The sequence below is a fragment of the Aspergillus costaricaensis genome (assembly GCF_003184835.1).
Source record: "Aspergillus costaricaensis CBS 115574 unplaced genomic scaffold BO79scaffold_19, whole genome shotgun sequence".
Taxonomy (NCBI): domain Eukaryota; kingdom Fungi; phylum Ascomycota; class Eurotiomycetes; order Eurotiales; family Aspergillaceae; genus Aspergillus; species Aspergillus costaricensis.
In genome coordinates, this window is record NW_020291819.1 from 153645 (window position 1) to 171661 (window position 18017).

At 28.9% G+C, this 18017-nt stretch overlaps 3 protein-coding genes across 3 annotated transcripts; 2 read left to right on the top strand and 1 right to left on the bottom strand.

The window, feature by feature from the left end:
• Nucleotides 1-4532: 4532 nt before the first annotated feature.
• On the top strand, nucleotides 4533-4998 carry BO79DRAFT_267193 (uncharacterized protein; the record flags this gene model as incomplete). The annotated part of the gene is made up of 3 exons (XM_025687031.1): nucleotides 4533-4607; nucleotides 4677-4753; nucleotides 4831-4998. 3 exons carry the CDS (start codon nucleotides 4533-4535, stop codon nucleotides 4991-4993), a joined length of 315 nt encoding a protein of 104 aa, XP_025538619.1. The 3' UTR covers nucleotides 4994-4998.
• Nucleotides 4999-5412: 414 nt separating this feature from the next.
• On the top strand, nucleotides 5413-5894 carry BO79DRAFT_255948 (uncharacterized protein; the record flags this gene model as incomplete). Its single annotated transcript, XM_025686165.1, has 3 exons — nucleotides 5413-5442; nucleotides 5591-5667; nucleotides 5738-5894. The coding sequence occupies 3 exons, from the start codon at nucleotides 5413-5415 to the stop codon at nucleotides 5892-5894; spliced, it is 264 nt and encodes an 87-aa protein (XP_025538620.1).
• A 324-nt stretch (nucleotides 5895-6218) lies between these two features.
• Nucleotides 6219-9944, bottom strand: BO79DRAFT_267196 (DUF3433 domain-containing protein; the record flags this gene model as incomplete). The annotated part of the gene is made up of 3 exons (XM_025687032.1): nucleotides 9583-9944; nucleotides 9084-9530; nucleotides 6219-8968 (listed from the first exon to the last, which is right to left on the bottom strand). The coding sequence occupies exons 1-3, from the start codon at nucleotides 9881-9883 to the stop codon at nucleotides 6219-6221; spliced, it is 3498 nt and encodes a 1165-aa protein (XP_025538621.1). The 5' UTR covers nucleotides 9884-9944.
• Between the last annotated feature and the right edge of the window lie 8073 nt (nucleotides 9945-18017).

Here is an 18017-nt window from a genome sequence, read left to right on the forward strand (position 1 = left end):
CTTTATTTTTTTATATATAGAATCAGTATTATTATTCTATATAAAAAAAACCTGTATATTGTTAGTTATATACTTTATATTTTATAAAATTATTTTATTAAATATGATTAAGATATTCCTTGTAAATATAATTAAATTTTTAAAAATAAATATAATTATTTTACTAGAATCTTTATAATTATTCTTATATATATATTCTTTATAAAATATTATATTTCTTAATTTTTTGATTTTGTTTAAAGCAGGATATTAAATAAAATATATATAATTATAATCTTTATTAAATTTAATAAAATAATTAATATTAATATAAGAATTTATTTTCCTGGAGATAATATAATCTTTTAAAAATATATATTAATAATAATAATATTTAAATATATATAAGAATTTAAGCAAGATATCAGGATTCAGAAAATTATAAAATAATTTATATAAATAAATAAATATTTTTTTAATCTTATTTCCTGCAGGGACTAGATAATTAAAAATTTATATAATAAATCTTATAATAAATAATCAGAAAATTATAAGTAAATCTGAATTAAATATCATGATTTTATTTATTTAATTAAATAAATTATTATAATACTTAATAAGTTTATTAGCTTCAGATATTTTAGATACTAATATTATAATATAAATTTCTTAATTTTTATAGTATATTTATTATTTAAATCTATTAAACTTATGGTTTTTATTAAGATATTATAAAGTAATATATTTATTAATTATATTTTTATATTTATTATTTATCTGAATCAGTTCTATAGAGATATTATTTTTCTATTTTAATATAATTATTTTAATTAATTAAATAATATTATTTACTATTATTAAAAATAATTTAAATTTTTTATAATTAATTAAAATTATCTGCTGCATGTCCACGTGCTAGAATTATATAAAATTAAAGATTTTTAAAATAAGATTTTTTAATATTAAGTACTTTACTTTTTCTAGTAAATATATATTATAATAAAAATTCTTATAATATTTAAATTTAATTTATTAATTTTTTATAGCGGAGATAATCTTGTACAATTTTATATATTTATATTATTTATATAATAATAAAAAATTAATTATAATAAGAATTAATTTTATATTCTGAATATATATAAAAATATATTTTTATTTATTTATAAATATTTTATTATTTTATTATTCTTTTTCCTGTATAGGGTCAGATTCTTAATATTTATATATATTTTAAAATTCTTTTATAAAAGATCTGCAGAGAGAAGACTATAAATAAGATTTAATTAATAAAATATTTTAATCTGAATCTTAAGATATTTATTATTTATAGATAAAAATAGAATCTAGTAGCTAGCTGATTTAATAATATTAATTTTTTTATTAAAAATACTATATTTATAGAAATTAAAAATATCTAGATTATAATAATAATTTAGTAAGATATAATCAAGTATAAGATATTAAAAATTATTTATATTATAAATCTAATATAATAAATAATTAATAATACTTCTAACTATTATTCCAGAGAAATTCAAAATATTTAAATTTTTATTATCTGATTTTATATTATATAAAGTAATATATTAAATAAATATTTTTATAATTTATTTTATTAGTACTGCTGCTTCTTTAGAATTATTAATATTTAAATTTAAATTTAATTTTTTTTTATATTAATTATACTTTCTCCTGAAGAATTAAATATTTAAAATATATAATTTTTATTATCTTAGATATAAGATTATATTAATATATTAATATTTTATTTAATTATAATTAGTATATCTGTAGTAGCTATAAACTTTATTAATATATTTAAAAATTATTTTTTTTATTTTAATAATATATTTTTTATAAAATATATTTCTTATAAAATATATAGCCTTCTTCTACTCTTTCTTAGTAGTAGATAATTTATTAAATAAATCTTAATTTTTTTTTATAATAATTATTATTTCTATTTTATTAGATTAATTATACTGTTTCTTTGTATTTCTATAAATAATATAAAAATTATTATTATTATAAATTATATTTGAGTTCTCTGGTATCCTGCTCTTTATTAAAATAATTTATATAAATATATTAATTTATATTTTTTATAAAAATATAAATATTATTATAAAAATTAATATTTTATATTACAGGGTTCTACCAAGAATAAAATTAAATTAAAAGTTTTTAATAAATTCAACTGCTGTAATATATAAAGATTATTTTATATTAAAAAAAATTATATATAATATTCTAATATAGTATAATACTGTATTTAAAAATAATTTTCTAGAGTATTTAATATATATTATTAATATATTCTTTTATATTAATAAAATTTATAAATAAATTAAATATTTTATTTAATAGATTCTGAGTTAATCATAATTAGATAATCTTTAAATAAATTTATTATATTTTATATTTTATATACTTATTATTAGATTTAAATAGATTTTTATTAATTAAATTTAGTAATTTAATATTTTTAAGTATCTGCTTGACTTAGAAGTCTTATTTTAAAAAATTTTTATATTTTTTTAATAAAAGTAATAATTCTGGAATCTTATTAAATATTTATTTAAATAATTTATTTATTTATGATTTAGATATTATTACCTTTTTTTTTTAGAGAAAGATTTTTAAATAATATTTTATATTTAATTTTTTATATTATTCTGTCTGTTTAACATGCTTAATATAAGTAAATAAATAAATTATATAATATATTTTCTTAATATATATAAGTAATCTAATTAGATCTGTTAGACTTGCTAAGACTAATATTTTATAATATTAAAATATTTTATCTAGTAATAAATGGCTGGCTGTAGCAAGTCCTGAATAGTTTTATAATATAAAGACTGGGCTTATAACCTGTTAAGAAGTATTTTATAAAAGTAATAAAATAAATAAAATAAATGAATAAAAGTAAAAGAATAAGTTAAATTAAACTATCTAGGAGAATAAAATAAAGTAATGTGTAGAGATGCTTTGTGTGGGAGGTCTGAGTACAGCACGTGACTAGTCTACATGGATGCCTCAACATGATATATAAACCATGTTTGAAAAGCCGAGCTAATAACAATCACACGAGAGGCCTCATCACCACGTTCCAGAATATTGGCACCTGCGAGATCAACCCGTAAGTCTTGGCCGCGCCGTGGAAGTATGATTTCGGGTTCCATTTAACAGACTTCGTATAGTAAAAGCTCCATCGAACTGTATGCCCCTCCTGGTGCTCATTCGTATGATCCTGCATAACCGGCTCCAAAGGTTTTCTGTCTTGACGCAGGTGACTGGTGTGATGAGAAAGGTGCCACCATGCAATAACTCCTCACGAAAGCCACACTGTCACTGCTATAATTAGTTGGTCCCGGAGCTTCAGGATAATATGCATTTAAGGGTCTTGTGATATGACTTGTTCTTTGAGGCAAAAGCACAACTAGATTACTTTGAAGATAATGAAATCCAAGGCACCTTTTAGTAGCACATTCTGATCGCTATTCAATTACTCTGATATAAATCCTAACTAGATTGTTCTCCATCTTGGTGTAATTTGCCTTGAATTATGCGTTATTCACTATTTTCATTACGCGCAATAGCCATGGCTACGCCTGCCAACCCGCTCTATGGAGCCCAGGATCGGATCTATAGCCGATCAGCATATAGTCCCCTTAGAATAAACCAAGCTTCCCGTCCGTCCAGCCACCTTGGCTAGCTAGTAACCTTAACTTCAAGATAACAACAAGCTATTGTACACACCTCTCCATCCATCCTGCCGGTAAATGATGACAATAACTGCCGACCTTAGACAGGCAACGAGCCAGATATTCTCCGATCCTGGAATTGAATTAGCTGACCGACTCTTCTCATGCACGGACTGCCAAATGTCTGCCATCGCGAGGGACACAAACACGAGTATCTCAAATTGTTGGCAGCGCTGATCGTCGCGATGGACATATAGTGGCTGGCGAGATCGGCTACTATCGCACTAGTGCGGCGGATGCCTCTGGATGGCCCGCGTGCACGCGTCCACCGATTGTCCCCAGCGATGGCAGAAACTCCTGTTCACTGCGAATATGATACCATTGCAGTGAAATACTGTTGAGTAATGATATAATTGAATTTGTGTTAAGCTATGGCATCACAATTGACATGGTTACATGTCTTCAGAAATCCCCGATAGCATCATACCAAGCCTCCCAAACACTCGATCTAAATCTCAGCCCAGCTGTCGATCACCAACCTAAGCTAACCAAGAGCTACAAATATCAAGCTTCCGGCATCGAGTTCCCCCGACGGCTCCGAGCAATTATCCGGATCGACGAAACAGACAAGAAGAACCATCCGAAAAAGGCACTTCAGCTGACGAGACTATTGAAGCGTTATCATAGAGGGATACTAAACGTGCCGCCTCTTCAATAGTACTTAAACCCCCTCCATGTACACTCACCGAATGCAATAAACCATTCAATCAAAAAACAAACCATCTCTACCAATTCAAACCCCGACTCTTGTCTAACCCCCTACACAACCACAACAAAAACAAAATGTTCTTCAACAAGTCTGTCTTGGCCGCTACTCTGGCCGTTTTTGCCTCCGGCGTTGTCGGCCAGTTGATTAACGTACGTTATTGCTACCTCTGCATCTTGAAGTGACGGAGACAAAGACTAATATAATCCTAATGCATACAGATCGAATACGGCACCAGCGAATACGACGCCTACACGCAGGAGGTGCAATTGCAAGACTTTGAGAAGCTCGACTATCCGTACGACTTTCTCCCCATCCCATCCCCACTTCCAAATATCTCAACCGTCCAGACATATACTAATTATATTCATGCAGTGGTACTTACTCCTACTTTTCTACCCCCGATATCTGCGATCTATACAGCAACAGCGAGGACGATGCCACCCTCTCAAAGATCAGTGGCAGCAGCGAGATTCCTTCGACATACATTGAAGCTGTGTACTGCTACACCTATGAGCAGGAGGAAGAGCTGCTGTAAATGAGTTATGTCATGGGTTTGGATATATGATTGAGCATGTTGATCAATGAGTGTGTACGCTATATGCAGGGGATGGATTAATATAATAATATATATGCTTAGACGTGTTTATGTATATTCCTAAAGTGACTAACAAGATCGCCCACTATTATTCCTCTCTCCAAGAATTCCTCGAATTGCTAATTCATACAGAGAAAACTTCTCAAAAGTCACCCAGCTTAATCTCACCCTGACTGCTGATCACCGTCACCTTTTCAATACTATAGATTCCCCCTTTCCCTCCCCCCGCGCCCCCACCTTCTCCCAAGTCCACTCACCGGATGCAATAAACCCCTCGACTGAAAAAGCAGACTATTGTATTACCTCAAAACCCACTGCCGTTCTCTTATTCCCCAAAAAGAAACACAATCAAAAGCAATATGTTCTTCAACAAGTCCTCCATCCTGACCGTTACTCTGGCTTTTTTTCGCCTCCGGCGTGGTCAGCCAGATTATCGTGGTATGCCGATACCCCTTCTTCTTCACAAGATGAAAACCACAATGAAAAACCTACGTAGTTTAATAGCTAACATGAGATAACAAATACAAAATCAAACAGATCGAGTACGGATCCAGTGCATCCGAGACCAACCAACAGAGGGTTGAATTGAGGCAGCTTACTGGATTGGATCGCCCGTATGCACCCGCCCCCCCCTTTCAAATCATGTATCCCGAAATGTGCTAACATATCTGTGATCTGTGAAAGTGGCGATTACTCCTACGTCTCCTCTACTGCTACCTGTGATCTGTACGACAGTCCCGAAGACGACCCGGTTCTCAGGGGAGTTAGTGGTAGTCGTGAGATTCCTACGACGTATATCGATGGTGTGTATTGTTATACTGGACAGGAGCAGGAGCAGTAGCTGTTGCGAATGAGAATTGTTATGTGTGATGTGTACATGGTTGGTTTGGTCAATGATAGTCTAGATTATGCATGTATGTACGTATATTATAGATTGTTCCCGTCTGGATTGTTCTGGCTTTGCAGGAAAGGAACCAGATAGGAAAGTGCTGTTTCTAAATGATTTATAGACAGACGAGAGCAATGTTAAATGAATCGTTAGTAGTCTTTATAATTATAAGGAAGTTATTCCCTTTGATAATTCTGTAGCATATGATAAATTTTCATCATGCCAATGGTAAATCTTCATTATGTTCATATAAACCGTGAAAAATAAAAAGGAAATCTACTCCCTCTCCTCTGTTGCCCGCCCAACATCGATCCCAAATCTCGGGTCGTCTCCAGCCCACCAACCTAACCCGAATACCAAGCCGGAGAAATACCCCCTTCGAAGCATTTCTCTATCATTACACCATTCTGACCCAGCAGGTAAGGTATCACTCTTCAGCACGTCCGATCCAGCGATCAGTGCCCCCGCGCCAGCAATACTGCACGGGTTGAAAGGAAGGACTTCTTTGGTTTGCATGAAGTAGGATGCGACTAGGGTGGACACGACCATAGCAGCGAGAAAAGCTTCAAGGATGCGGGTAGATATGGCGCTTTGTGTAAGACGGGTACGATTCGGGTCTACGATTGTGCCAGGGAAGGTAGTTCGGTTGTCACTGGATGGGATTCGTGCGTTGCCATTCATAGACTGGGCCATCAGGGTGCGGTAGAGATGTTGTGTTGCGTTGATGACAGTGGAATAATGGGATGGGTCAGTGATGTCGGATAAGGAGAGGGATTTTTGGTCATTGAGCATGGCGGAGAAAAAGGCGTCAAACGCTTGGTCTTGCTTGTTGACAGGCTGGGAAAGGAAGCTTTCGAATTTGAGGGTGGTGGAGATGTTTGTTGAAAAGACTCGGCTGGTGGAGTCGTCCGCGGTCGCAGACTGGATGTCCAGACCGGGGAGTGACAACGAGGTTGTCGCATCGACTTCGTCGATTTGCGGGTTGCAGGTGAAGCCGCGGATCTGTGCTGTGGAATTGCCATCTATTACACCGTAGAATCCCATCAGTGCCGGGCAGTCGCCAAAATCGATTGCATCTTTGAGGTATTTGAAGGCACCGAATGTAGTGCGTGTTGCGTTGGGATAGTCGGTTGATATGGTGAAGTCTGTGGAGGTGTCGACACCTTGGCATTTCTTGTCGAGCTGCATGCGCAGATCGAACATGGAAAAGGAATCCTCGGCAGACCTGATGTAATAAACAATGTCTTGGGGGAGTGCTTCGCAGGTGAGGTTGGCACGGAGAGCTGGGAGGGTGACGTTAAGGAGGATCGGACTGTCGGAGGTGCTATTAAAAGAGGAGGAATTGGTTTGAACCACCCCGTCTTTATCGGTGAGGGATGCCTCGCTGAGCGTAGGGAGGACGAGCTCGTCATACGTCCAAGCGGGGTATGATAAATTAGCTCCCACTACAAGGGCTCCTGTGAGGCCGAGACCGGGGTCAGTGGTGGTGGAAGAAAGAGGGCTGATGGTGGTGTTGAAGGTGTCAGTTCGTGCAATTGAAGCAGAACGCGTGTATACAATGTCCTGTGTTGAATACAGCCCACTGACCGCCACTGTGAGCGCAGGAGCTAGAAGGACGGTAAATCCTGTTGCGCACACGGCCCACTGTCTGCGCTTGATTGCGGTAAAGAATGAGAACAAGGTCAGCTTAGACAGGTGGTTTTCCATAAGACTGCCCGGTGCGGTCACGCCACCCTGTCGGAGCTCCAGGTACGGCTGGAATACCATGGCAGAGAAGTGGATGCAGTCGAAGAAGATGCGGACGATAAGGAATATCAGTGCCGGCAAATAGGCCCAGACATAGTGGATGTAGCCACCAGAGGTGACAGTTCCGAGTCCATCCTGACGGGCGGAAACCTGATAGGATGCTTCTAACCCCGCAATAATGAGAAGGGGGAGTACTATAGATATGATCCACCACCAGACATTCACTGAAATTGGCCGCCACCAGGTCAGAGGGCCAGAGCTGGCTCCAGGACGAGTCGCTTCGGTTGCCTTCTGGTCTTCCTCGATGCCAAATGTTTTCCAGCCATCGCTGTCTGTGACACGGGTGTAGAACCTCCCATCTGATAGGCTTGTGGTGAGATCTTGGGCGTTTGTGCAGCCTGTGAGCCGTTCGGACACTTTCGGGCTGCGGCTCATCATGCTTGCTAGCCCAGCAATTGTGCCAGGATCACGCGACGTGCAGCGAACCGGTCTCCAGATCCATAGCGCTGCGGTCAGGATAATCAAGACTCCTAGGGTAGCTTCCATTATTCGGACTGAGAGTTCCCTGACAACAACTCTCTGGGTATGGGCGGAGTATGTCCCTGCAAGGTTCTCGTCTGCAGAAGACAGTAAATATTGCTTTGCTATCTGGGCAGCCATAGCACTGAATGTCGGACGGGAAACCTTTTCCAAGATTGAAGCATCAAGCAAGTCTTTCATCGTATGGGGAGAGGTCAAATTAGCGACCAAGTAAAATGCACTCGGATAGGTGCTGTTTGGGTCCGAAAGGTTGTATTGATAGGTTGTAAGGGCATGCGTTGACGTATCCACGTAGTTCAGCGTATCCAAGGTGTTCTCAGCCAACGATAGGGAGGAAATAAGTCCTGTTCCCAACTCCATACCCTCGAACCCTGTGATTGTTTTGTTGCTAGAATCATTATTGTATGGTTGGATGCTAATCACACTCTGATTGCCGTAGAGCAGCGAGACGGATCCTTGCGATATTGTGTAGGTAGGACTGCAAACGAGCGCTTGAACTCTGGTGATGTTCTCAGACCAGTGGGCGGCAGCGAAGATTAGGCGTTCGCCATTCCGACTATCCGCCGTATCCGTACATGTGGCGCTGAATACGTCGGCATAGTATCCCCCAACCGAAGAGGAGCTTCTTTCAAAGCTTGTGAACGGGTACTTCGAGCAGGAAGGGGTGCTGAGCGTCATATTGAGTTCATCGTACTCGCACATTTGTGTGCTACAACCCGAAGTCCAATTCGCGACCGTAGCTACGTCGCATTGAAGATCAGCAGAGAACATGTCGACTGTTCCTGAAATGACAGCATCGGCACCTGGAAAGAAGTCAGTGACTCGTCTAACTGGTAGTGGAGCAATTAGTCCCACCGAGTTTCTTGCCAGAGGTTGTGAACGGTTGAAAGGCGTATTTATCGGTTGATCCCAACGGGTATGACAGGTTAAGCCACCAAGCCCCAGCTACAACCATTGCAGCCGTTCCATCGACCTTGGAACCATTATACCCAGCACCGTTAAAGCTCGCTTGCGTCGTGAGTGTTGTTGGAACATCCTTCATGTAGACATTTTGTAACATGAACAGACCAGTCGAGACCACGGTGATTAGCTTGATGAGCAGTGTTCCGAGAACGGCAAGGACAACAGCCCAGGAGGATTGCTTCAGGGCGCGAAATAGGATGACCACGTTCCAGTCAGACACATAGTCCAGCAGCAAGGATCGTGTTGCAGGTTCTGGCTCGTGACTCATGAGCTTCCAAGGCATAAGCTGCTTCGTTCGATATTCGACCTGGCCCCAGAACCCCGCGACAATTGTAAGAACTACAGGATCAGCATGTTCCATCAGAAGGACAATAAGCAAAGAATGTCTTACCTGCGGTCGGGCCATAGGTCCACAGATAATGATATCTTTCCTCGCTCGTGCTCAAGCCTTCCTTCCGAGTAGATACCGAATACAACACCTCGATAACAATAATAAAGCATATGAATAGCACCACAAACACAGCCAGAGGCACGGAGCGTAATATCACAGGCGACCACATATGTTGCTGCCGTGCATACCAAGGTAGCGAGTCGCCATCATTCTCACTAGACGCGCTCCTCACATCTGTAGATGGCCGTTTCCCGGGTAGGCGCGCAAAGGCTTTTCCTTTCGGCAAGATATTGCCCAACATTTTGGACGAATATAGGCCGTGAACACCAGCAGCACCACCGTCTGTTAGTTGTTCCCTCAACGGTTCTTCACATCGTCAAAAATATCTGACGTGGGGGCGGTTCGAGCCTCAGGTATAAGTAAGGACATTTTGGGCAAGGGATTGGCGCAGCGGCACAGCCCACCGTCAATCCCTGCATAGCCTGATCCTTTGCGTGCTTGAGACGCTGACGGCAAGGTTGTATGACCGTGGTTGTTGATGGTGCCCTGGGTGGGTTATCCAATACGGTAAATTGACTTGTCCAAGGTTATCGGGGTGGCTGTAGCATGATTCAGGTGATTTAGAGTATTGTAAACACTCATGCCGTGAAAGCGATTCAAGCATTCCTACCATGGGTCTCTTGTGGATAAGTGTTGATACGAGGCTGATCCCTGCCGCCAACTCCACTTGGGCGCCACTTCATTTCAAGTAAGGGACTGCTGGTCCAACCAGCTGTTGACTTGGTGCGGAGATAATACGGGACGGGGCTTGGCGAAGCACGAGGCTGGAACTGTGAAGTACATAGATGATTGGATGGTGAGCCCGCCAAATTGTACGTACGCAGTATTCAAATACATACTTTAAATTTTTAACTCCTGGTAAGAATCTTAGTAACCATTATTATAAATTAGAAAGCCTAGGAAATAGCTGGAGTCACCCACCCTGTGGAATAATAAAACTGGGGAAGTAAAGTAAAGAACATAGAGCTACAAAACCCAGGCCAGAGTATCAAATTACAAGATACAACTGAGTTAAAAAATATTTTAATGAAGAAATAGCACAACTGCTGGTAGTACTTAATAAATAGAAAAAGCCGGTTATATAATAGATTATTTGTAATATCCAGCAGCTCTTAGACATTTGACTCCTGTTCTGAAAACTGTATAGAAATTTATAATAATTATATTATATCTTAATCTATAAAATCTACTAGCTAAGAAAATGGAATATATTATTTAGTAGCTATAATATAATAAGTCTTTATTTTATTAGATATTAAATATTTTATATTAAAATTCTTATTAAAAGATTTTTTATTTTTATGATTTCAATCTTGGTCCCTGTTAGAAAGAAAAGTTAATAATAATATATATAGAAGAATAAAATAAGAATACTTAATTTAATCTAAAAAAGATAGTATTATTGAATGATATTATAGAACAACTGATTAAAAATAATAATGCTGCCTTGTCTAGATTTCAAAGATCTGTAAATTAAAGTATGATAATGCTAATTATTAAGATAAGCTTTATTGAATTGTCAATACTCTGTACTTATTTATATTTAAATATTCTAGTAGCCTCAGAAATCTTACATTTCCAAGATATTTAAGAAGAAAGAAGATCATACCACAAATTAAAAAGCATGAAAATGTTTATATATAATATTAAAGGATGATGCCCAGGCTACTAAAAAATAAATGCTTTATATAAAGAATGAGGATATTGTTTTTGGAATAATCTTAAGAAAAGTCTAGATACAGTATTGGCTGCTGCTGCTAGAATGCTTGTTGATGGTGCCTAAATACCATGGTTCTTTCTGGTATTAATAGAATTGTTCTGTAGACTATCGGCTGATTATATTTATTGTGGAAGCCAATCAAATAGTCAAATTTAGTGCTATCTAACAAGAATTTCTAGCATGAGGAAAGAAAGGAAGAAGCTCAGAAAGAATATATAATTATATAAAGATAAATAAGCCACGCAAGGCAAGTAAACAAAGTAAATAAACAGAAATCATATAATTTTAAGATATTACTTGCTATTATATTACTTTTTTATTTAGATCTAGCTGCCCTCAGCCAGGGATAAATTATTATTTTTATAATTCAAAATAAATTTATCAGTCTCTGCAGCTGTTAACTATTATAAAAGATATTTAAAAAATCTAGAATAAATAAAATATTTTATATAATAATTCTAAAAGCAGAAAAAGATATTCTTAAAATTCTTTATTAAATACTAAATATAATTAGCTATATCAGATATCAGCTATTTAATTCTATACTAGAAATAATTATATTATAAATAATTAGCTAAAATATTCTTAATCTTTTATTTAATTTAATTATTAATTTTAATAAATATAACAGTGTCTTGGATCTGCTCTGGTAATAAATTAAATATATTATATAAATAAAACTTCTTAAAGTAGAAGACAGGGTATATATATATATTTTTAAAAAAATAAATCTTATATATATTATTAATTTTATTAATAATAGATACAGAATTATACTAGTTTTTTAATAACTTTTATAAGGGCTGGCTTTATCTCCAGTTATAAATATTAATAAAAACTTTATTATTAATATTAAAATTAATAAGACAGTAAAATTAATTAATTTATTATATTTACTAATCCTGTATTTTCTAGATTTTATTTTATATAAAAATCCAGATTTATTTTATACAGTAAATAAACTCTCGGGCTTAGTCTTAGATAATAATATATAATAATAATTTTATTAGAAAAATCTAGTTAAATAATATTTAAGATTTATATTTTTTTTTAATTATAAATAAAAATAATCTAGTAGATTTATAGGGCAGAGCTATAATAATAAAATTAATAAATAATAATAATTTTAATTAATTATTCTAGAAGTAATTAATAAATAAAATAAATTACTGGACTGTATATTAATTAATAATTTCTATTTATTTATTAGTCTGTAGATAATATACTGTTAAAAACTTTAATTTAATTTATAAAATTTAATATAATTTATTTTAAAAGTCAGCTATAAATTAATCTTCTTAATTAAAGATAATAATATTAGAAAATTCTATTTAAATATAAACTTAGTTAATAAACAGATTGTTAGGGATCGCCCCTTGGTTCCAAGAGTACATTGCCTGTTGGACAAGAAGGAATAGCTGCTGTTTAGAACAGGACCTTGAAGCTTCTGAGATTTTATATATTATATTTAATTAGTAAGCAGTAATAAGACTAATTAACTAAGTTTTTTAATAAAGATTTATTCTATAATATTACTCTTCTTCTTTAGTAAGATAATAATATAAAGACTAATATACTTATAAATTAAAGTATTCTAAATTTAGATTTTCTACTAATTTATTCTGCTGCAGTCTTATATTTTATCTTAATTTTTAATTTTTTTATCTGTACTTCTGTTTTTAATACTTAGTTTCTAAATTTTATATTATTTTTATTTTCTTTATTTCTAAGTCTTTCTTTTTTATACTCTGATCTTAATTATTTATTTAATATAATTTTTATTATTATTTTAAGCAGGAATTTCCTCTTTAATATAAACTTACTTAATTAGTTTATTAGTTAAATAATTAATTTAGATTTTTATAAAAGAAAGTCCTTTTCTTCTTTTTTCTTTTTTTTTTTTTTTTTTATTTATAAGTAAAAGCAGTCCATGCCTCCAGCTGGGTATTAGACTAGTCTAGATTAAAAATTAATATATATAAGAATATAGACTTACTATTTCCTGTATTTAATAAAAATAAAAAAATTTATTTTATTTATTTTTAGTTTTATATTATTATTTTCTTTATTCTAGTTTTATCTTGCTTTTTATTCCAGCTGTATTACTTATAAATTTCTTTATTTAGTTTTAGTAAATAAAAAATATATTTTCAATATTCTACTTAAAGCTGTAATCTTATTTTATTTTAAATCTGATAATAAAAAATAAATTTTTATTATTTTTCTTTTATTTTTTTTATTTTTTTTTCAGATTATATTCACTCTCTTTTATATTTTTTTTTTATATAAAATATATAAGAGTAATCTTTTTTTTTTTTCTTTTTTCTTTTTTTATATTTTTTCTTCTTATTTTTTTTTTTTTTATTTCTGGCTTTGTTCTGCTAGCTTTTATTTATATTTTAATTTTATTTTATTTATTCTTATTTATTTTTTATTTTATTCTATTTATTTTTATTTATATTCTAGTTTTATTTGCTATATCTATTATCAGGTTAAAAACTTTTTTTATTAATATTTATTATATTCTTTAATCTGCTAGCCTGTTCAGATATTTTTTATAAAATAAAATAAACTTACTTATATTTTAAGATTTTATTAAGCTCTGGGATAATTTATAATTTAAATATAATATTTAATAAATTTATATAACTCTCTATCCTTTGTTATCATAATTTAAAAAATTATTTTATTATTTTTTTAAGATAATTAAGATTATATTAAAAGATAATAATAGATAAATATACTTATAATTCTTATAATATTTATTATTTATATTATTTATTTTAATTATAGTCTAACTAATCCTGCTCCTGCTTTAGTACTTAATAATTATACTAGTAATTTATAAATTATCTTTAATAATAAATATTCTTAACTTTAGATTTACTGGACTATACTGATTTCTAATTATATAAATAATTAAGACTATTATTATTACTCTTTAAAGTATTAGTAATTAATTCTTTAAAATATTAATAATTAATTTTTCAGAATATTAATAACTGGTTAAATAATTTTTTTTTTTTTTTTTTATTATTTAATTTAATAAAACCTTCTCTGGCCCTGGTAGGGGTGTATTAAATTTAATTATAATTTCTTTTAAAAATTTTTTTATATATAAATAACAGTAGTATCTTAGAAAATCTTAATTAATTTCTATATATTTTATATATAATCTATTTATTTAATCTAATAATAAAATTTTTAATTTTATTTTCTTGATTACCAGGCCTTTTCTAAGATAATTTTTATTAAATATTTTTCTTTTTTATTAATATAAATAGCTGGGAGCTATTAATTATTTCTTTATTAAAATAATAATTAATTTATAATTACTGGATATAATAAATCTATATAAAATATATTATAAACTCCAGTAGATATATTTAAATAAATAAAATAAATATTTAATATCTTAATAACTTAATATTTAGTATTTTTCTAGTCTAGTTTCTTACTTAGCTGGTTAATATTAATATTTTTTAGATTTAATTAGACTATATCTCTAATTTAATATATTAAAATAAATAATTATATCCAGTTTACTTATTATTTTATTTTTTATTAAATATATACTAGTAATACTCTAGCCCAATTACTAGTTTCTTTAATAATATAAATAATATACTTTTCTACTTATACTAGATTTTAAAAGATTTTATTATATAAGATAAGTTAATTTTCAGTAAAATTAAAAAGAGACAGCTTATATCTATAATTTAAAAAAAATAAAAATATATTAATAGATATTAAAGTTCAGATATTAATAACTAGTTTAATAAGAAGAAAAAGCTGGCTCTAATTATTTTAATTATATTAAATATAAATTTAAAAATAGATTTTTATAATATTATTTACTTATTTAGTAGTTTTATCTATTTAAAAATAATATATTATAAACAGCTGTCTTTTAATATCTATTAATAAATATAATTATTTTCAGATCTTATTTATAAATTGTATCTTATAATTAAAGATAATTATTTATAATAAATTATATTAATATATATAACTATTTAAAACTATTTAAATTAAATTTTTAGTTATTATCTTTTTCATAGCTACTAATACTATTTCTTTTATAAATTAATTTATAATAACTAGAATATTTATATAGCTGCTGCTTTCTAATAATCTAATAATAAAATTTATATTAATATTTTATTATAGATACTCAAAAACTGGAAAAAATTTTAATAATTTATATTTTTTTTATATTAAGCTTTTATCCTCCTGCAGGTATTATAGTTTTATATAAATATTTATATATTTTATATTATATTAAACTAGAAATATTTTTAATTTATTATTAAATATATCTACTTCTGGCCTGGATATCCAGTTATTAATAAATTATAGATTTTTTATATTAATTCTATCTGTAAAAGTTTATAATTAAAAATTTATTTTTATTTTTTAAAGATTAGATTTTTTTATAAATTAATTATATATTTTAAAATAGAAACTTTTAGTTCTAGACTAGATAAGAATCTCTAGATATTTTTTTAGACTATTTATTTAATTTCTTAATATTAATTATCTTATTTTTTAGTTTTTTTTTACAGAGATATTATACTAGCAGGTATAAAGATTATTTTTAAAAATTTAATTTAAATAATTTTATAATATTTTTCTGGCTAGAGAAATTAGAAGATTTATATAATAATTTATTTATTTTAATAATTAAATATATTTTAATTTTTTTAGAAGAGTATATCAGCTCAGTTATTCTCTATATTTTTTTAATAAGTAAAAAAGAAATTAAATTTACTAAGAAAAAAACTTTATTAAATATATTTTTTAAATAATTTTTTTAAAGTATAAAAGTACTCTAGGTTCTTATAATTTATAATTATTTTAAATTTAAAAATAAAGTATAATTTAATATTCTAAGCTTTTATATATCTAATAACAGCTAGTAATTTCTTATTATAAATCTTATAATTATATTTTATAAATATTAATTATTTTAAGAAGTAAGTACATGGATATAATTTCTTTTTTTTATTATATTAAAATAAGTATTTTTCTAGATTATAATCTAAAAAATCAGTTTTAAGAATAGTCTGTTTATCAGAATTAAAAAAAATAAATATTAATTCTATATAAAATATTCTTTTTAAATATAAAAAGTTTTTTTAATATTTCTGAGTTTACTAGAACTATATATTCTTTTTAATAAAATTATAAAGAAACTTGAGTAATCCTAAGAAATTTAATATAAATTAATAATAAAAGTTAATAAATCTAATAAATCTATATACTTTTTTAATTGTTGTGGGTGGTTTTTATTCTTAAATTATATAAATTTTTTTTAGATCTATATTTACTTCTTATCTAATTTTAATAATAAATTTAAAATATCTTATTTTCTTCTGCTTAAATTTATATTTATTAATATTTAAATATAATTTAATATTTTATAATTTAGTCAGGACTTTTCAGATCTATTTTTAATATTATTATAAAATTTTAATTAAAAAAATAAATATATTATCTAGATAAGCAGAGTAGAATTTATTTAAATATTTTTATAAAATCTAATTAATATATTTTTAAAAGATACTGGAAATATTTATAAGCTTAAATAAAATAATTAATTATTTATAAAATTTATACTAGATATAGAAAACTGTTATCTATTCTTATTCTTTAATAATATATATTTTATAAAATACTATAGAAATATTAAGCTTAATAAATTATTATATTTTCTTAATCTAATTTAATATTTTATAAATTAAGAATAATAGATATCAGTTCTTTTTTATAATAATATTTAATTTATAATAATTAATACAGAAATAGAGATCTTTTCTTAATTTTTAAATAAAAAATACAGGAGCTGCAGCTGATAAGCTACTTATTTAAATAAATTTTTTATTTAGTAATTTTATAAATTCTTTTTTAAATATAATAAATTTCTCCTGAGATATATTATATAAAAGATTTTATAAAAACTAAAATATTTTTTTATTTTTTTTTTTTAATTTAATAAAGTAATTAATATCAGGTTTATAATATAGAAGTAAGATTCTTATATTTCTTAATTTAAATAAATTTAAGAATTATTAGTATTATTTTAATAGCTTATCCTTTAAATTTAATTTAGATTTAATATATAAAATCTTTTTTATATTTTTTAAAGATATAGTAAATATCTTTATTCTTAATTATAGTATTCTTTTCTTTTTTTTAATTTATATTTAGAAGGTAGTAGCTAATACTTAAATAAAAATATATATAAATTAAGATATTTATATAGTTTTAATCTGAGTCTAGATTATTTAAAGATAAACTTAGTTTTAATTTAATTTAATTTTTTTATTATAATACTCCAGCTAAGGAAGACCTAGGATAATATTATATTTTAAATTATAATTAAATATATATATATAAAATCTAGATTCAGTATATATCCTGATGTCTAGATATATTTAAATAATATAATTAATAATTTTTTTTTCTTTAATCTCAGATACTAAAATTAGAGTAATAGAAACTAGATCCAGTTTATTCTTTTTTATATATTTTAAATTAATAATATTATAAATAAGATATCTAATATTAATTATAATATAAATATTTATTACTTGATTAATAATAGTCTCTAAAAATAATAATTTAAAATTTATATACTTCTTTTTAAAAGTCT